This window comes from Cataglyphis hispanica, chromosome 16 (genome assembly GCF_021464435.1).
Source record: "Cataglyphis hispanica isolate Lineage 1 chromosome 16, ULB_Chis1_1.0, whole genome shotgun sequence".
NCBI lineage: Eukaryota > Metazoa > Arthropoda > Insecta > Hymenoptera > Formicidae > Cataglyphis > Cataglyphis hispanica.
The window spans coordinates 1404450-1427533 of record NC_065969.1 but is presented as its reverse complement, the minus strand read 5'-3'; the positions used below and the strand labels follow the sequence as shown (position 1 = coordinate 1427533).

General features: G+C 26.6%; 2 protein-coding genes across 2 annotated transcripts in view; one reads left to right on the top strand and one right to left on the bottom strand.

The window, feature by feature from the left end:
• LOC126855616 (14 kDa phosphohistidine phosphatase-like) overlaps positions 1–23084 on the bottom strand; it is a 77671-nt gene that overhangs the window by 17944 nt on the left and 36643 nt on the right. The gene's annotated exons all lie outside the window — the stretch shown is intronic.
• The window catches only part of LOC126855442 (arrestin homolog), a 48537-nt gene continuing 31500 nt past the window's right edge, over positions 6048–23084 (top strand). The window contains exons 1-3 of the mRNA XM_050603090.1: positions 6048–6246; positions 18477–18767; positions 19201–19373. Of these exons, the coding sequence (XP_050459047.1) occupies positions 18681–18767; positions 19201–19373 (260 nt within the window). The 5' untranslated portion in view covers positions 6048–6246; positions 18477–18680. The remainder of the gene's footprint in view (positions 6247–18476; positions 18768–19200; positions 19374–23084) is intronic.

Sequence of the window (23084 nt, the reverse complement as noted above, 5' to 3'; positions counted from 1 at the left end):
AAAAAACAGCTCAATTAAATGAAGATTTTAGAAAACTACAAACATTTTGTGAATCAAGAAGCAAAATAATTGAAAGTTGCCATAATATAAAAATTACCGGAGAAAATGTTAAAGAACGGATATTTGATTTGAATTAAATTAAATATTAAATGGAATTATTCTATCCCAAATAGTGCAGATAATTAAATAAAATAGTATAAAAATTATATGAAAATAATTAAAAATATACATATAATAATAATAAAATTAAAAATATATATAATAATTAAAAAATATATCTAAAATATATCTAAAAATTTTGATATTATTTTTATATATAAATTAAAAATTGTATTAAAATATATAAAATATATATATATATATATATATATATATATATATAATATTTAAGTACATTTAAAAATATATATATCTAAAAATTTTGATTATTTTTTAGACAGTTCTATAACACAGTTCAACAAAAAAAAACTTTTTCGAACATTGGAACGAGATTAGTCATCCCGTATAGTTTTTTGGACGCTGGACACAAATCCGTTTTCTAAATTGCTCCATCATGTAAAAAAATTTAAAATATAGCTACAATATGTGATGCGCTGCAGAAGTTTTATTACAATCAAAATAAAATATGTTGTTACTTTCAACTTTCAAAAGAAATTTTTTGCGTCAAAAAATAATTCCATATCATTCAATTCTAGAACAAAATAAATATGGGTGACGATAAGACCCCAAATCGATCCCAAAATACTTTTTTACACTTCTTTATTTTAATTCCATTTATTAAGAAATACACCCTGAATTTAGTTTTGATCGCGAAAAATCGCGAAAAATTATATTTTCTTAGCATTTAATTGCAATTTTTTTACAGACAATTTTTTTAATTACAATTTTTTTGCGTTCATGTACCATAAAGATTTTTATACATATAATATACGACTACACAAGACGCAACATGCATAAAATTGATAATAGTACTGCAATGCGCAGATAATAAAAAGTAAACTTGAACAAAATTTATCCCATACACACATAGCACAGATACGGTCTGTTTTATTGCGAGTATTATTTAAAGAAATAAGGTAACTTATTGTATTTTTTTAAACGCCATTATTTATTTGTTTTATTGACATAATATTGCATTAAAAATATTGCAGTCTTGTTTTGAAAGAAAATGCCTAAATCATGCTATTGTTGTTGTAAATAAAATAAATATTTTAAAACAATTTATATATATTTATGAATATTATTATAAATAATAATATGCTATAAATAAAACTGACTAAAACTTTAGACAAAACGTTTGCAACTTTTTTGCAGACACACTCTTATAAATTTTCAGAAAAATGATTCTGATTATTAAGACAGATCATCTGAAATGATTTTCAGACATCCAGATCTGAAAATTTAAACAAAAATGTGTCTTAATTTTTATAAAATTGTTTACAGTACTATCAATTTATAACAAAAACAATTGGGGCCAATTGAGGTCCTTACCGCCACTTATTATTTAAAAGTATATAATTATACTTTTTATATATAGGATGATTATATATATATATATATATATATATATATATATATATATATATATATATATAGGATGATTAAAAAAATGCAAAAAGTTTTAGATCAATTTTTGTCAAAAATTAAAGGAAGGTCTTTCATATAAATATATAATCCTACATATCTCCCTGAAAAGTTACATCAAAGGGAAAGTTTTTATTTTTTTTTTGGTCAAATTTTGGGTAAGTTAAAAAAATAAAACTTGATGGATATTTTTCACTAGCAAAAAGTCTTAATATCTTTTTAATCCTCTTGTATCGTTATAAGAGGATAAAACTATCAACCCTTATTTAATTTTTAATTATTAAAACTTTTTAACGGGCCGGAATGTAATCATCTAAAAATATAGAAAATTCCTTTATAATATAAACGTTTTTATTTCATTTATTTTTTTTTTTCGTAAAATCAATAATTTTCAAATAAAAAAAAAATAAAATACATCATCATGCACGGTACTAAATAGCATAAGTTTCAAGTTATGAGAAGTTAAACTTAGAATAAAAAAAAACCAGCAAAACAAAATTAATCAAATTTTATTTTTTCAATTCGTCAAAAATTTGAGAAATAAAAATCTAATTTTTACCTGCCCTTTAGAGAGTGTAAGAGTCCTCAGGGAGAGATATAAAAGTGTTTATATAAAAGATCCTCTTAACATTCAACAAAAAATCACCTCATAAAATTTTTTGCATTTATTTAAAATCACCCTGTATAAATAGTATTTTTACATACTTAATTAATTGCTTAAATTAGATTTTGCTTTGAAATTAACATTGCCTTATATTTCAATGATCAATTAATAATTCAATATTGATATGCTGTCTATTCATATCAATGCTATAATTTTGAGAGATGTATGCGTATACATTATGTACATATATGCCGCATATATATATATATATATATGGCGTGACAAACTTTTGGAGTGTCAGAAATTTACGATTTAGAAAGAAAAACTTTTTTGAGTTTTAAATTTTTTAAATCTTTCTTGTTAACTCATTAAATCAGTAATTTCTATACTTAAAAATTGTTTTGATAAAATTTTCATGTAAAACATTTCAAATATTTCTAACTTCAATTCTGTTGCTATAGAATATTTGTAACTTCAATTTTATTGCTATTTGTTGCAACAGATTATGAAGAGGAATAAACGCATACATACCAATCGTATTTGAATCGAATTCTTTATCAATACATGCCATTTGTGTATAGCGTGCGTCGCTACAAGTGTGTCGTTTATTTTATGCTTCACCTATTTTCATCCTTTCATTTACGCTGAATGCACAAACACACGGCTTTGCCGTCCTATACAATTGGACGCTGCCGTTTGATTACACGATGATCTTTTATCATGCTCATTGCGCGATTTAATAATGTTTCTTTCTTCTCATTTTTTCATATTAAATAGCTAGCTAGCTAGCATAGCATGAAGTAGTTCATTGAAACGATACGATTATAGCAAAGCGTATAAGTCGCAAAGCGTAACAAAAAAATAGAAATAGTTTTTACAAATCAAATAAAAAGATTGCTATATTTCTACTTGTCCAAGCATTACGACTTTCAGTTTTGATTTTGATTTAATAATTAACATTTGCTTGTAGTAAGCATAAACAAAAGTATAGAAATATTTAAAATATCTCCATAATGAAAATACTTTTCATACATATTATTTTTATATTTTTTCTTTTCATATTCAAATACTATATAAATTTTTTTAAATTTAAAAATAAAAATGTCAACGCAAAAATAATAGTAATTATTTAACATATACAGAGTATGTATATACTATAGAGGGAAGGGAAAATGAGAATGCAATTTATATTAGCTTGATCTTATTTTATTCATAAAAAAATGTTAGAGGAAAAGATTGGCGTAATAATAACGGTGTTTCTATGCTCTCATATTTTTCGTGATTATAACAATATATACAAAAAGCGTAATTGCATTTTTTTTAATAGAACTTCTTTAATTTTTTTATATAACTGATTTTTCAAAATATTTAGCATAAAAAGTTATAAATTAGAATGGCTAAAAATAAGATGATTTATTTGATTTGGTAAATATGCTTAAAGTGGGCAACTTCATGGATGATCTTGATCTTGACATATGTTATCAAAGTCATCATCCTGAGTGACCTTAACCTTGAAATAAGTAGCGGTCGCAATCTATTAAAAAATTATGTAAAGCGCAAGAGATTCAACGCAAATCTATGTGTCCAGTTTTTTTAAAGTGGTGCCTCCCTGCAAGGGAAGGGGGGGGGCAGAACATATTGCTTCTATATGCATATTTTTAATGCGAAGTGAGTTTCCACATGAATTTGCGACTTTCCACGGAAAGCGAAGTTTTACATGGGTTTACAATTTTACACGCAAAACTTCAAACCTAACCTAACCTAACCTAACCTTTGTATTGTAAGTGCTCTCCACTATCAAAAAATTAGACGCATAAGTTTGCGTCAAACCTTGCTACGTGCATAGCACGTAGCAATAAATAAAATTTTTTTTTTCTTTTTTCTAAGGTCCTTAAAGTTAACTTTAATAATTTTTAATAATCTTTAATAATCTTTTTAATAATAACTTTAATAATCCTTTTTTGTTAATAACGTTTTAATGGATCGCGACCGTCACTTATTTCAAAGTCACTATTTTCAATTCACTTAGGTCAAAATCAGAGGTCAAGAGGATGACCTTGACAACATGTATCAAAGTCAAGGTCATCCGTGAGATTGCCCACTTTATGCATATTTATTTTATTATTTTATTTTACCATTTTTTGGGACATAAAATATGAAATATTTATTTCTCAATAATCTTAATACTTTTATACTTTCAATAATAAGATAAATTAATTGGTGTGAATATGTAGTTGTTTTTAAGAACAAAATGCAACAATTTGATCTTTAGATTAACTCATTAGTTAATCGAGATATTTCCTGTTGAAAATTAAATATCACTGACAGAGCAATCAAATAAATTTTCCGTAGGAAAATAGCAATTTATAATTAAATAAAGATTTTTCAAGAAAAGTGTATTATTTATCATATACATATATACAACAGCACATATTAATCTTCATTTTTTTATAGCATAGATTAATCTTTTTCTTTTATAGCATTATTGTAGCAACATAAATCTTTCTCTTTCATATTTTCTTTGAAAATTCAGAAATTCGAGATACTTAACGAGATACCTAACGTCATTGTACAGTTCAGTAAATACGCGTCTCTAGGATCTTTAGGAGCTTTGGTATCAATAGAGATGAGAGTTCGAGAAACCCCGAAAAGCCGATTTACTGGCACGTGAATTCGCCGACCGTGATATTATTGTTCGGCATGCGATTCACTACGCATGACCTCGAACTTTACGCATATTAACTTGGGGAAGTAAAAATTTGAAAACTTGCTTTATCACTAGAGCGATATCGCACAAAACTTCTGTCACCCATAAAACACAGACGTACGTCCTAGATAATCAAATATGATTAGATGAAAAGTTTCTCTCTCTGTCATCGACGTAAAAATAGTTGAAGTTCCTTTTGGCTTGACGTATATCTTCATAAAATATTTGTTAATAATATTCTTTTAGAAAATTATTTTTCTCCGAACACACGCAATTGTTTCTTAACAATATCATGATAGATTTCCTTCACTTCTATTTTAATTATTCAACATTTTATTAATGTAACAAAAAAATATTAATTAATTTTGACAACCGCAATAATATTAACAATGCTAATTTGATGACTGTATTATCTATTCATGCGCAATTCTAAAATATTTATCCTGGACACAAATATGATTCATAATTTATAAATAAAATGTGATTTAAATATTTATGAAAATAATTATTCCTGCATCAAATTGATTAAACAGGCTAAGGTAACAGAACCAAAATGTTTTAAAAAAAAATCGAATACAAAACTTGCATATGTCAAATTGAAAATCATATTAGTATTGCATATAATATTGCATAGTATTGCAACATAGTATTGCAGAGCAAGAATGGAACAAAAATTTGGTAAAATTTATTTTAACAATCATTTAATCAATACATTATACCATTTTATAATGAGTACACGAGAAGCGATAACCGACGAAAGAAAAAAAAAAAAAAGATACAAAAAAGTACAGGGATACGTCTCGGAGGGAGATATACATCGACAATAGCATACAATTAATCACTCACTACAACGTCACTCATCTCGCTAATGTGATTGTTCCGGCGTAGCTTCCAGCTTGACGAGAATCATTTGTCTATCGGTGACGGTTCGCTCCGGCCGTTCCTCGACGATTTCCGATGTAATAAATTGATGAAAGAATATCGGATGTAAGCTCGAACTTTTCTTTTTTTCTCTCTTCCTTCTTTTTTATATTCCGCGCTTCGTCAATCGGTACGCATTGTCGGAGGAGGTGCGTCGTACGCGCGTCGCGACGCCAGTTCGGGCGCCGTGACGCGCCAGTAGACGGCGAACCGTGCCACAGGATGGACGCAACGTCGAGTCTTACTACTTTTCACGGCCTTTAAGTGACGAATTTACCGTTCGCCGAATAAAACCGAGTCGTAGGCGAGCGCGAAAATACTCTGTCGCGTGTGTCTCGTCGCGAGAAAGTAGAAAAGCTGTCAAAAGTTTGTCACGCGAAAGCTTGAAAAAAAAAGAGATCAATCGGAGATTGAAAGCGATACCATCTCGGTGAGCTAAATTTTTGAAATAAGCGAGAAAAAGCTTTTACACGTGTAATTTTTGCCCCAATGGGATGTCAAAAGAGATTTTATTGTATATTAACAGATGTTCGAATACGTAACGAGCATAAATTGTTCACATTATATATATATGAGCACACATCGAGAAAAATTCGTTGAACTGTGGCACGTTCACATTATCAGTAGCTGATAAAAAAACAAAAAATAAGGCGACGAAGCATTTTTTTTTCTTCTTCCGTAGGGAAGATCGATGTGATCGTAAACGACTTAAGTGTTTATGACCCGACTCGTGCGACTTTTATTATCACAAAGATGATCTGCTGAGTTGACAATCGTGGCGTCGGTGATATCTCGACACCACATAGAATAGGTAGTAATGTGTGCATGTTTTATAAGTAAGGCAGCTCGCGCGCAAAATACTCGGATCAATCGGGGATTGACTTGTATTGTTATACATCTCGAGTATATATACTTTCTCATTAATTCATCAATTTTGTTTTTTTTCCCGCTAGAATAAATCTCATTCAAATACAATGGCTTTTTAAGCATTCATATATGCAATGGTAGAATGTTTTCCGCACGGTCAGTGATATTATAACTAATTTTTAATCATAAGTTGTGAATAATTCACCTCACGTCGACAACATCGAAATGAATTGATATTGAAATTAAATGAAATTCTCGTCTCATGTTTAACATGGCAAAAAAACTTGAAAACGATCTCTTCGTAAACAATGTTCGAAGCTTTTACGTATTGAAATCAGGATTAAATTGTTATTGATATTTTTTATTTACTTAAAATATTCTGTGAGAATATTTTTTACCATCCCTTAAAATTTAAATTAGAGATTCTTAAATTATACATATAATTGCCACTAAATATAAAATAATAAATAAACTTTTATAATTTATTTATTAAGATCAAAAGTCCAAAATAATTAACTGATATTATAAATTATATTAAATATACTGAAACAAATTATTATAAATTATACTGAATTAATTATTATATATATATATATATATATATATATATATATATATATAACAATTCACAGTTAATATGATAAATTATGTTAAATTAACTAAAAATGAAAAACAATCTCTCTCTCTCTCTCTCTTTGGTCTTTATAATTAATATCTACATAATTATATCACAAAATTAATGTAAATTATATCATAAATATTATCAAGAAATAAATTAAATGGAACGTTAATACGCACATACAAAAAAGATTTTTATTTTCATTTCTTTTTGTATTATTTCTTACATGAAAATATTTATGTTTAATAAAGGTATGAATGTTTCTCTCTTTACAAATTTTCTTAATTTTTGACTAATTATTTAATTCACTGAATTTTTTTCAAGAATAAGCAATCATTATATATTCAATTAATACAAAAAAATATTTATATAAATAATAAATATTCAACAAAATAAATTAAAAGTATACTCAAACTCATTTTTATTTTATTTGTTCATAATATTCCGAAAACGGATATTTCGCAAAGAAAAATATTAATATCCTATCTTTCAGAATTGTATATGTATATACGTATATATAATATGTATTATATATATATATATATATATATATATATATATATTATCATATCAGGTGCATACACACATACACATACAAAGCGCATTATACGCACATCATTATTTTCTTACGGCATATATTATTTTAATAAACCTCAATTAAACAAATTCAGAATTTAAAAAAATATATTTTTGTCGAATAAAATATATAAAAAATATATAAAAAATATATGCATAAAAATATATACTGATAAATTATATACTAATGGATAAAAACATGCCAGATTAAAAATATTTTGTAAGAATATTTTCCCTGTTTTAAAATCAAAATTATATAATTAATAAAGATAATAATTTAAAACAAATATGTTTTATAATTTTTTTCTTCCGAGAAAAAATGATATAATGTAATCAGATGTAAATGCAATATATAGAATTAATTATGGAAAGATCTGATAACATATGCAATTTTATATGATTATGTTTAAAATTACGTATGTTAATCGCATCTTTTCATGAGTAATTATGTATATTTATATCTCACCATATTATACCATTTTTTCAGGGCTACTTCAAAGACATACACATTTGATATGAAATTCAAATAACTCTCGAACAATCTAAGCTATTAAAATACGCATCTTTGCGTATCAATGACAGGCATTCATGTATTATAAAGTCGAGAAAAGTGTATTACAAATCTCTTCGGCTTTTATCAACAGTATATTGAACTTGCGCGTACTAAACGAATAAAATCATTCACATTGACAATTAACTCTCAAAACTATCGAACTATCAGAATACGCAATTTCATTGATAACAGCTATTCATGAAATAAACACAGTGAAAGAATCAGCACGGAAAAAAACCACCACTATATTTCGACTGAACTTCGACATTTTCGAAGAGAAAGCGACTTAACATGTCTTTTCTTAAGAGTGAATACTATATATATATATATATATATATATATATATATATATATATATAAAATTTTATAGCTACTATAAAGAAGAGAATTTAGATTAAATGTACAATCAACCAATCAACTATAATGGCTGAACAATGATTCTATAATTTATGATCATCGTTACATCGAACAAGTGCACTTTGATGCTTCATTAAAGTATGTGTGTGTGTGTGTGTGTGTAATCTGATGTATTTATTTACTGAGTTATATGTGTGTATAGTGATAAACACGATCTCACGTGGTGAAATTTGTTTGTTCCTTAACATAGTTAAGACACAGGAACTACCAAATCCCAATCTAATTTAACTCACTCCATCAACTCCTTTAATTTAACTCCACTCCTCCCATCGTCCTCATCCATTTGTGTGCTATAAAAATATTGCTTCAAACACATGTTTATTGCGCTTTATTTTTTTTCTTTATTTTTTTCCCCAGCAATAAATTTATCAAATTTCCTATAGTTAAAAATAAAAGTTATTATAGATCCAATAACTATGTAACATGTGACATATGACATTTTCATCTCATTAAGTAACATTTATTATTTCAATCAATAACGTTCAAGTATAATCGATTCTTGCTTAATTATATAAAATCGCTTTGACATTTTCTAAAACTATGCGATGACGTGATCGCAAAATAAATCCCAGATCAACGATGTGAGACTGTAATACAGTTTACGTTACAGAACATTCCGCAATTCAAGTCGTGTGAGCGTTATAAACAAAGCTTTAAAGCTTTATGTCGAGCATGAGATAAAACCTTTACTGTTTCACAGATACAAAGGAAAATTGAAAATACACTTGTGTAAAGATCTTTTTCTACTTAGAACGGTTCTGGAAATTTATAAGAATAATACATCTGCTATATATATATATATATATATATATATATATATATATATATATATATATATATATATATATATATATATATATATATATATATACATAATATATATAATTTTATAAATTATATATATATATATACATACATATATACAATATATATATATATATATAAATAAAATTTATATACAATATAAAAAAATAAGTTCTATAAAACTAACACTACTTTATTAAAAGGCTTTTAGAGCATTTATAGAACGTTCGAAAACTTTCGTACTTTATAGTACAAATATATTTTAACAAAGTTTGAATAAAATTTTCTCTAACACAATTCCAAATAAATTTTAAATCAAGTTTAAGTTGAAATAAAGTCGAAGTCTCAACTTAAGCGAGCGATAAGTAACCTACATATATAGGTACAAACTCTTATGCATTCTTTATGCTAAAATTCAAAGGATATTTACTTAACAGCAATCTGTTCGATTGCACAATTGAATTACTACTTTATACTTGCTAATTAAAAAATTTCCCAAACACATTTGCAATTGCATGTATTAAAAATGCAGCATAGTTTTATTTAGAATCTGTTATAAATAAAATACTGCTTTTCTGTCAATCTAGATAAGAACGCAGGATAATAAAAATATCGTAGAAATTGTCGCAGAAGAAAATTGCGAGAAATCTGCGCTACATTCGTAAGACAGCAATCTTAAAGCCGATAGTCTTCTCTACGAAAAGATAATACAGTAGATTACGGCCGGAACGAATTACGCGTACCTAGTATATCTGGGATACGCGACGTAAAGAGGAACGAGTAATGGTTTCGTGCCCTTTGTTCTAATCTTCGAACTCTGATTTATTGTTCTCTTTTACGCTGCGCCGGCCAATGTCAGTCTTGAAAACGGCATTCGTTCCGTGCTCTTCAACGGAATAACGCGATCTTCGCCGCAAAACTTTTTGCGTCCCAATCTCACGCCCCCTCATTGTAGCTGTTTCGGAAAGAAAACTAATTTATCGAATAACGAAAACTTCGTAAACATTTTTTTTTCTTTTTTTTATCAAAGAAATCATTGAAAGGAAAATTTAATTCTCTCTCGCTAAGCTAGATTGAACGACACTCTCCTCAGATAAATAGAATAGCAATTAACCGATCGATAGGATCAGGGCCATTCGCACTCTTGGATTAGATATTTAACACCTCAATTGCAACAGGATATTAGACACTAGTTATATAACTAGTGCTTTATTACCGGAGCTATTATTATGGTGTTCTATTTTTACTGTTTTCCTCTTATTTTCATTATTGTACATATTTAAAATAGTTCACAGAAGACAAATAGTGATAAAAACACAGGCAACCGTGCAAGTTATATTAATTCTATTACTTGTTTACATGTGGAATGATTATTGCTCATATGTTATTATCGAAAAGTTTTAAAAAAATATCGATTTAGTTTGTTACGTATTGTATCTGGCTTCATATAGTGTGCAATCGTTCTTTCATACTATATGATGTAAGAAAGTTTTGTTAATGTCAACTTGTAAACTGACTCTGTTATATAAGATAGAAGATAAAAATAATCATTTTATGTTTCACAATCTGCTTTATTGTTCTGTATAAGCCATGTAGAATTATATTTACATTTGTGTTATGTTATGACAAGAATGTTATTTCCGGGATCTCTCACTTTGATAGGTCATTTTTGTAGCATTTTTTATCAGAAGAAGAATCCTGTAAATCACAATGCTTTATTTATAATTTTCGAGATATTGATTTTCAAAAGTTGTTATTATAGTAATACTTTCGCCACAACAATTAATGGTAATTTTCTGACACCATGTGTATGTTTTATTAAATGCATTCTTAGCAGATTCATTTATTTATGCGTAGAAAAATCGAACGCGTAGACAAGGGAGAGGCGAAGCTCCTCCCCCTGCATCCCCACCCTGAAAAAAAAAACTAACCTAACTCAATCCATGTCCGAGGAAGTGAATCTTCATTTTAAGTAGTACTATTTTTACTTATTATTCCTTATATGTATAATATATGTGTTCACATTTGTTGCATTACGATGCAAAATAAAATCTTAATATATTTTCTTAAAAAAAAAATTAAAATTTATTGCATCACAAAATGTTGAAATTTTGATTTTATTTTCTCAAAAATTTTTTACAAAAAATTAAAATTTGTTATATTAAAAAATTTGATGAAAGGTCTTTTAAAAATGATCTCTTGTCAAAAATTTTTAAATCTCAATATATTTAAAAACAAAAAAAAAATAAAATTTTGAAACATTGATATCTCGAAAACTATTGCTCGTAGCACATCGTGGTTTGCGGCATTCTTTTTTTCGATAAAAAAGCTATCAAATACATCTATCAAATTGAAGGGATCTAATCCTCTTCCAAAAATGACATTCTTCCCGACTTGACTAATCCTTGATATTAAAATTTAAATTTACGCGTATTAAACATTTATGGCATGAAATACTATTCCATTTTAAGCAAAAGACAATTTCTGTGCAAATTACAATCAAAATAGAAATGCTTCACGAGTATATCGCGTGACTAATTGTTTAAGTTGTTTGATCAACGAAGCAAACTTAACAATGCATTGTAATATCAGTCCATTCTCTCTCTCTCTCTCTCTCTCTCTCTCTCTCTCTCTCTCTCTCTCTCTCTCTCTGTCTCTCTCTCTCTCTCTCTCTCTCTTTCTCTCTCTCTTTCCCTCTTTAACTGTACACATATCTTCCATACTGCTGCAAGCGCTCATAAATCATTATCTGCAGCATCTATAATCCTCCTATAATACGTCTCTCATAATATCCTTTTAACAAATCTTTCAGACACTTTTATAAAGATATACTTTCCTGTAACTCCGTACATTATGCGATGAATTATCATTACATATTATCGATAATACATAATCATGATATTTATTTCAGTTCATGTAGGAAATAGTAGCCCAAATCGCCCAATTTTTTCAAAACAAAAATCATTAAAATGCTAATAAATATTATTCAAAATACTTTTTATGTATATCACTATGAAAATGAATGAATTTTTTTCAATTTTTTTACTAATCTTGCCATTAAAAAAAAAATTATAAATCTTTGCAATCAATGCAATTTAGGCAACAGAACTAAATCGTATTATACGTTGATCAAAATAATACTCACATATATCACGCACAAAAAAAAATTTTCTTAGATTTTGACAAAAAAATTATTAAAAAAAAATAAAATTTTATAGAGTTATATTTACTAAAAACAATATAATATAACTTAATGTTAAAAACTATTAAGTTAAAAATTTAAAAATTTACATAAATTATATGCTAAAAATCTTTAATTATTTTATGTGAGTTATATATATATATATATATATATATATATATATATATATATATATATATATATTTGGATTAATCTTTTAAAATTCCAACACATGATTCATATGCCCATTGTGTGACACACACTTTACTATGTCCTCGACTACGTATTCCCGTAATAAAAACCGCAAAGCTTTTTTTTCTTATGCATCTCTCAATATAAGCTATAAAAATATTTTAGAAGAAAATATAAATTTTAAAAATTTTTGATTTAAAGGGCGATCTTTTTCTCTTATTTATTTTTCTTTTTGTGTTATTTTTGTTAGTATTTTAATATTTTTAGCTTACACATATTTTTTAGCTAATTGACACAAATTTATAGTATTAAATATTTCTTGAGAAAAAGAGAGTATATAAATATATTATTGCATATAAATTGAAATAGTAAATCTTATATGGTTTTTATTTACTTAGAAAAACACGAAAAGAATAATTTTGAAAATGCAGTTTTAAATTTATGGGGCAATAATAAATAATTCAAAAAACGTGCTTTAGATTATAATTAATTTATTAGATTGAAATCCATCTAATAAATTAATTATAATCTAAAGCACGTTTGAATTATTATTATTGCCCCATAAATTTAAAACTGCATTTTCAAAATTATTCTTTTCGTGTTTTTCTAAATAAATAAAAACCATATGGAATTAATCTATTAGATTGAAATCCATTCTCTCTAAAAGAACCTTACCTATGAGAATCTATTAAAATCTATTAAATGTAATAGATCAGTTTATAATATATTAATAATATTTAAGTTTATATATATATTAAATGTAATAAAGTTTATAACTGTAGTGGTGCAATTCAGAAGCCGATGTGATTCAAACTACTATCCTCTACACATGTGATGATATCTTACCACACAATTAATAAATGTCAAATTTATCAAATAAATTGCTTATAAAAATTAAAACAATAAATAACATTTTAACAATAAAAATAATAAAAATGCGATATTACATATTGTAATAACTGTACAATATATTAATCTTGATACATTACAAGAAATGATTCCTCCAACATTTAACAAAAATATTGCTTAGAGATAGAATTGTATAATTATTTATGTTGTCCTCTTATTTCTATCTCGACAGATTGTCATTATCTCCTTTTTACTCATCGTTTCAGTAATTAATTTGTAAATATTAATACAAATGCCATCAGTTGAAACAGTATTTCTAAAAGTTATCGCTCAAAACTGCAATCATTATCGACTGAAGTCACGTATACAAATTCTGTCATAACTACGTAAAAATATTTTCATATTGTCGTCGCCACTAGTGTAAACAACAATAGAAAAGTTGTTTAAACGAGTTCAAAACTCTCAAGCGTAGATGAAAACACTGCGTGTAGGAACGCGTAATATACATATAATTCAGATAAAATGATATTCGCACGCTCATCGGAACTCGACAACTGTCGCTAGCAAATAATTAACGCTACGTGTTACATTTTGCAAAAAAATTGCAGAATTCAAATGTGCAATACGAATTATAACAAGCTTTTTCACACACACATGAAAACCTTCGTCGTCCCTTTCATTTGTGCAATTTTAAACGAATGGGCGTTATTGTGATTGCTATCATCGATATTGGTTTTCTAAGCCATTCTGATTGATCCTTTGAATATGATATCTAGCATACATATATTTTTCCTTTTTGCGCTTCTTTCGAATATCGTATTTGCTAAGAGTGCGGTGAAATATATGATAAAAGCGTACTAAATCATTCATAACGTGAATAAAAGATGCTGAAGAAGATTTCCTATAGCATTGTTTATAAAGAATACATATTTTATTCTCTACTAACATTTTGATAAGAGAAATAAATATAATATAAAGCAAAAATATGAAACGTAATAAAAATTTTAAATAGTGAAAAGTAATCTTGTCATTACTTTCACAATATTCCGATAAATATATTAATTAAATATTATATATTAATTAATTTATATGTTAATGAAATATTATATATTATATCTTAATTAATTAATATTATATGTTAATTAATTTATATATTAATTAAATATTATATATTAATATTTATATATTGATTAAATATTTTATATTAATATTTATATATTAATTAAATATATTAATTAGGTCCTTTATACATCTATGTTTATGTGATAAAAATATTGTGAAAAATTGAAAAAATATAAGAGCAAGAATAGTTTGCTGCATCTGATTACAACCACATATTTTATTTAAAAATTTTATTCTTATCAACTTGAAAGTTCGCAATTGTATATATTTAATTAAACAAAATACGTTCAACGTAATTCTGTTCAAGTCTATTTTCATTTATAAACTTCGAGTAACATAATTGTGTTGCATGCATCTTCATAAAAAATGTTAGGTATTTATATTTTATTTTCGTTTTATTTTCGTTTTATTTTATTTGTTTTATTTTATGTTACTTATTTGTATCCTCATAAAAAATTACTTTGCCATGAATTCATATGTATAATCAAAATAAAAATCTCGAAAATAATTAATAAAGTAAATATATAATTATATATAATATATGATTATCGAAGTTATATTCAAATACTCAGCCAATAATGTCTTGAAATATTTCGAGACATATCTGAATCAAAATGCTAGCACGACATATAAAGAGGACATATAAAGAGCAACAATTTCACATCTGAGGAGCTTGTCGAAGCGTACCACACTAGGCGCCAAATTATTCCATATGATTTTTGCAGACTTTTCAGCCAGCTGTACAAATTTTCTCCCTTTGGCTTCTTACGGCGGTATAAATCATCTAGAGAAAAGCAGACTTGTGTACAGAACACACGAGAAGAAAGAAAAATACGTCGGCTACTAAAAAATTGGAGAAATGAAAATAGAAAATCTTTTTCTCGCGCATAATGGAAAACTTATCCATTATTTATAACTTCATTGCTTCTATTTTTTATTTTCATTATAGCTTAACGTCATTTAAAAGACACGCTGCTACGTATAATAGTGTTTATTTTATATACTATACATATAAGAGAAAATATATTTTTTACATATTAAATTTGCAAATAGGACTGGGTTCAAATTAATATCTGTTTTTGTAACAGTCTGAATAATTTCACACTGAATGTTGAAAGCAGTTTGTTAATACACATATGTTGTTGACATATCCAGTTTCAAAACGCATTACATAAACACACGCCACATTTATATTTTTTAATTTTCCTTCACGAGTTTTTGTAAATTGCCTACTTAACATTTTGCCATCTTTTCAAATTTAAAAATCTTTATAATCTTAATATTTTATTATTATTATTTAAAATATATACTTCAAAATTATTTTTTATTTAAAATATACTTATTGTAAATCTCCTTTATTCCAATTTGTCATATATTAATTTTGTACATATTTATGAATATTTTAATGTTATTAGAAAATCATCGTAATGTCATTCAAAGCGTAACATAATCGTTATTGTATTCTTCATGATTTCTCATTGCTAACCACAATCGTGACATATTGCAATCGTTATCTGACATTATCAACCGCAGCATGTGTCTTCAATTGCTATCAATGTACAGATTATGGCGATAAGTCACAAGGCATAGCCAGAGAGGTTTAGAAGCTTCAAAAAACAGTATGCTGTTCAATTCTCTGGAAACCCTTAACTATTCAATTGTATTATCATTATTAGATATCTTCGAATATAAGTGCCACTAAATGCCAATAGATGCCTCTTGATTTAAACACGAAATTCGATGTCGAATAATGTAGCGAAGATCTTTAGTTTTGTCGATTCGTGACAAATTATATTGTTGCTTCTTTTTTTGTTTCGATGGTTATTTATTTTAATTAATTAAATGTTTTCCGCATCTTAGAAATTTATTATAGAAAGTATTTTAATTTGAATTGAAAATTCGTAGAAAAATGTAAATTTTTAGAATTAATTATCTGTATAAATTAAATTATGTATTTACAAATGCTTTCAAAATGTTGCTCAACTATACAGGGTCTTCCAGATCAGATCAATGAAATTTCAAGGTCATATAGGAAATTGAATTTGAAATAAAAAAGTTCTTATAAACATAGATTCACTTTGTTAAAAAGTTACAGATAGATCCAGGCGTATATATTTATCTATTGAATTAAGCTATGAAGAAAGAGAAAAAGTGCTCACACACATATCTCCTCTTTTATTATATAAAAGTTAGCAGCTTAATTCTATTTGTTAAAATTTAAAACAATATATCATAAATTTATTTTATATCCGAGTTCATTCATCTGGGTGGGTATGCGCGCACGAGAATTGAGAAATTTAAATATAATCACATGTAATAAATTTGTTTTGAGAAATTCGAAATTTTATTTACTAAAATTTTATTTATTTTAACCACCAAATAAATTTTGTCTGGAAATGTATAATCAGTACAGTATAAATGTTGCTTCCATCAGTGCTTAATTTTTATACGAAGACAATTATTAGGTACCAAACTGCGAAGAGGTATCGTTATCTGTGTTCGAATGATAAAAGAAAGTTCACATTAACTTTCATTAACCTTTATTGAAAGAGAAATTTCTTTATACAACTTTCTTAAACTGAGTTTCGAGCGTTATTACCTCATTTAATAGAGTTCTTTCAGAGTACTCATTGTTTGTGTTTCTAACTTTAATTAAATGACAGAATATAAATAGTTTATTTTGAAATTAGATATACACAAATAATACGTAGAAACAAATGTAAAGAATCAAACTTGCATAAATTTTCTCGTATATATGAAATAGATGTGCGACAAAAAAGTAAGCATGACGAAAAAAATATTATAATATAAAAATATTACAAAACCATATTTTATCTCAAAATTCATGGAACAGTAAAATATTTTGTTAAGTAAAATGTCCTTTTTAGGAATTTTTTTTTATTATATTATGTGCTATTTTTTATATCCTAAATATAATTTATTGCAAAAAAACCATCATTTCTTTTATTTTCTTAATTATGTTTTTTATATCTCGTTAAAAGTGATGGATAAAAATAGCAATAGAAATGTTCGGCGTAGTTACTATAATTTAAATAAATTAATGCATTAATTAAAAAATTGTTGTATCAAATAAATTAATTCATTGAGAGAAATATCCATTTTTATGAAAATTTTAACTTCTCTTTTATTTTTTGGAATTATTTAATTCTTGCCCTTATATAAATATTTTGCAAATTTACTTGAATGAATAAAAGAGAAAGCGATATAAACTACCGGGCCTCAACTCAATAGTTTCTGTCTAATAGTAGAACGCGATTGTAACGATCAATTTCAACGAGACCTTGACATGTGCCCTTTTACTTGAGTATGTCCAGGATATTCCTATTTCCTCCCACGTGAAAGATCACCGATAATCACATGATATTTTGCTATATTTTCCTGACCTAACAAATTTCTCTGTACGAACGATAATCGAAACGAATTCGGAACGAGCAATTGTAAAATTATGTTCCTCAAAAGCAACGAGCAGCTATGGTGAAAATGTGGCAGCACAACATCTGAACGAAACACGAACGCAGAAAAGACCTCGGTCAAAGTCATATAGGTTGGTGTGGGAACGAAATCAAGACTTGTGTGTGCGTGTGTTTGTGTGTGTGTGTGCGTGCGTCGTTCTATTGCCTGTTGGGCCTTTGTGGCCGCGTTGAAACGAGAAAGGACGAAGAGATGGCGGAAAACGACAGCCATGTCGCGCCAGAAGCCACCATGATACGATCCGAGGACGAGGAGGGACGAGAGGAGCTGTATCCTACAGTAACTATAGTGATTAAATTTGCACGAATAAGAGTAATGAGAAAATCAAAAATAGTCTTATTCGAAAGTTTTTCGTAGTAAAGAAAAAAGAAAATATATTACATTGAAACGTTCTACAGTAAAACTATTTCAAACAGAGACATGTTAAATATATGTATATAAACTTAAATTTAAGATATTAATAATTGATAGAAAAAAAAACAGTTCGTTAAATTAAAAAGTTTAATATTAAAATCAACAATAGTTATCTGATGCTTGTTTTGCTTCTTTTTTTTCTATTAATATTATTATTCCCAATAAAAAAAATTCGATATAAGTTTTTATTATATTCTTGTAATAAATTCTAATTATTTTTCTCATTTGTATCGGAAAATTGAATCAAAGCATAAGGAGCCATCAAGAATTTACATGCTTTCTGAATTTTTTTGCGCAGGTAGAATGCAAGAGCATAACGATGGATAATTGCGGCATGAAAGACGAGAAGACGACGAATGAGGGGAGAGAAGAGGAGGAAGAAGAGAAAAGAGGTCATCGTAAGGAGATCAAAATGGACCAAGCGCAAGGATTGCAAACACAGGTGCAGCAAACTGATACGCAAGCCGACAGGTAAGAATATGATCCTTCTCTTGCTTTTAGTTAGGTAAAGGTTGGGATTCACAATACGAGAAGATGTTCTTTTATGATACAGATATGCTAGAGTGTTTTCCAGGTCAGATCAATGAAACTTCAGGTATTATAGGAAATTGAATTTGGAATAAAAAAGCCTCGATGAACATGGAAACGTTTCCTTAAAAAATTATAGCTAACAAACTTTCTGTAAGTAATATTATTTATGATACAAATTTAATAAGAACATTTTTATGTTTGCATTTGAAATGTTTGCACTACGAATGTAGTGTTTACACAAAAATGATCGAGAAGTGGTTTTTTTTTTTCAAGTTTCTGCTTTCTTCATTGTTTCGAGCTTATTTTTTTTTAAATGCCTTATCAAAATGAAATGAAATTTGTGTAATTCAGTTTGTCATTTAATTATCTGTCAAATTTATTTCGTTACTTTTTTCAAATGAATATGAGGGATTTTGAAATTATTTTTAAAAATCATTAAAAAAAAATGTGATTTTCCGAAATTTATTACCTATTACTTTTTAACGTTTCCGCACCTATGTTTACGAGAACTTCCTTTTTCAAATTCAATTTCCTATAAATGATAATTTCCGAAATAATTTACGAAAATTTTCGTAAATGATTATTTGATTTTAGATATAAAAATTTAAATATAGAGATGATAGATTGCGCTTTTTTATAACCCGAAATATATGTGTAATTTTTATAGTAGAGAAATATATCTATATCTATTAAAATCTATATCTATTAAAATTCTATTAAAGCTTTTCTGAGAAGGAAAATTCAGTTCTGTTTTGTGAGATTATATGTGATCTTGGAAAATAAAAAGAAAAATTGTTGAATTTTACTAAAATATTAGTAAAATTTTATTTCCTCGTAAATAATTCAAAAACAATAAACAATATGTATACGTTATTTCATATAATATTAAAATAATTCGTGTCTATTTTTTTTATAATAGAACTTGATTTTTAAATATTTTATCAAAAACGTTTGCTACATCAAAATTGGAATACAAAAATTGTCGCGCAAAAATTTATATGCTAATAAATGTGAATATACAATATTTTTGACATGTCGTGTCATCAACATATAATATCATGAATTGATCCTAAATCGACAATAGGCCTTGTCGGGAAAGTCTCCATAATATTTTTAAGATTTTATTGATAATAAAGTAATATAACAAAATTCAGTCAGTAAGCTATAACAAAAATAAACGCCTTCAAAGTTTTAATTTTTGTAAATTAATATAATTAGAATAGTATTTCAAGAATTAATCATTGCAATAATTCAATAACAATAATCTGTTTAACGATAAGACGAATTTTATGTTCGTTGTAATACGACATTATGATGATTGGTATTATAATGGTAGAGGGCAAACTAGGAAAACGACAAAAAAGCTTTTAAGAAAAAACGCTATCGCAAACTTCTCCTATATGGGCGACGTTTTTATGACGAAACTTTAGGAAATTACATAAGTCAAAGATGTAATACGATATATACACGATCGAACATATGTAATGTAACTAATATCTCGGCGCTATATGTGTCAATTGATTAATTAAATAGAATCAAGTTACATGCAAATTTGGGGGTGTTGAATGTATAATACGTAACTCGTATTACACAAAGGTATCAATTGCATCATAACCATTATTAGATAATATTAATTAATTTCGTGAAATGTTTCGTAATCTATATTGTATATATATAAATACCGTAATGATGATTAGACTTGTAATTAAAGTTAATTTAAATTTTTTTTTTAAAAAGTTAATTAAAAATAGCATGTATAATGTAATATTACATTAAGCAGTCAATAGACATTCTTTTTAATCAGTATACTGTACGTAATAAAAATTAAAATTATTTCTCTATAAAAAATAATTAAAAAATAAATAAAGATCAAATATAGTTTAAAATTAAATGTAATATTGGAATTCAAGTTAATTTCAAAACTTAACATCTACTTAAAATATTCTTCATACTGAAAAATACGATCTCTGTTACATGAAATGGCAATATTGTGTTTAATAAGGTCAGTTTTTATCATAAGATTCTACAGACAATTTTATATTGGAATCTTGTGTCATAATGATCGCCTAGGGAAATTCAAGAAAGTATTACAGGAGTCTAAGATCCACCTAACCTGAAAATCCATTTACGTATCTGCGTGTACTTGCAACTTATATTACTTGATTAATTAATCCTCAATAGTCTTATTGTGAATCATATATATGAAATTTGTAATTATATATAAAAATATAGAAATATTAATAAGTTTAATACTTTTTATTTGATATTTTTTATATAGTACGTAATGTAGAAAATAAATCACTATTAAATTATTTATTCCAATTTTTCTGATTCTGTATATTTTTCAAGATCACTTTTTTATATTTTGTACAATATTATTGTGTTATTCAATCCAAATAATTTATTCTTGTTTAAACTTTTGAAAAAATATATAAAGTGAGGCTTCTTCTTTATGTATTATTGTATTAGATATACTAAAAAACAAAAAAACAATCTATAGTTTTCATTCAGTTAGTTGTAAATTAAATATACATATTATACAAGATAATAAAGGAAAAAGTAAGGGAGAAGAAGAGAAGAAGGGAAAGAGGAGGAAAGAGAAGGGAGAAAGTGAGAAATAGAGAAAGAGAGAGAGGAAGAGGGAGAAAGAAATAGAGAGGAAGAAAGGGAAAGAGAGGGAAGAAGAGAGAGAGGGGAAAGAAGGAAGGAGGGGGAGAGAGAGAGAGTTTTCAGCTTATTATATATACATATATATTTATATATATTATAATCGCAGACGGATGTTTATATTTAAATCAATAGTTCTGGCTGAAAAATAATCACTATTTATAATTCTTTGAGACTCAATCTCGAGTCGCAAATATATTTCAATATATAAATATTAACAATATGGGATATCTTATTTAGGGAAAGCTGAGTGTTTTTTTGAACCCGTGTATAATATATATATATTACACAATATAATACAAAAGAGAGATCAATATTTCTTCACATTGTATTATTGATAAAATAGCATATTATTTTGTACACTTCTTTTTTCGTTTCCTTAGAAATTCGCATAAAGTAAGTCAACCATATTAAATAGATAATATATTTTCCGAAAAAATTCGAGTCCTAGGGATTATAAATTATATATATTATAAATATTTACCTCCATGATATATTAATTGAAAAATTAAAGACATTAAATGTTATTGCGAGTAGAGGAGAGAAAAAATAATAAATGAAAAGAGCTTATTATAAATTATGGGGGTCCGTAGATGTACAAGAGGGAATCTTTTAGTATAAATAATGTGTTCAAAATATCATTCCAACAAAAAAAATTTATATTTAGCAAAATTAAATTATATTAATTTTCAACTTACAATCTCTTATGCGAGCATCAAGTGTTTTCGAAATACAAAATAAATTGTTGAAATATAAAAAGCTAATTAATTCAAGCGCAGATATATGAAATTCTATGACTGGGTAAAGTAAAACCTGTTGAACGCAATGAAATTGAATAAGTATATGATTTCGTGCACAATATTGTCGACAAACATCCATGTTATACAAGAAACTGACTATATTGATATATTGATGATTATATGGGAGACAGTGTAATACATACACATATGCACACATGCATTTAAAATTGATTGGAATGATTTC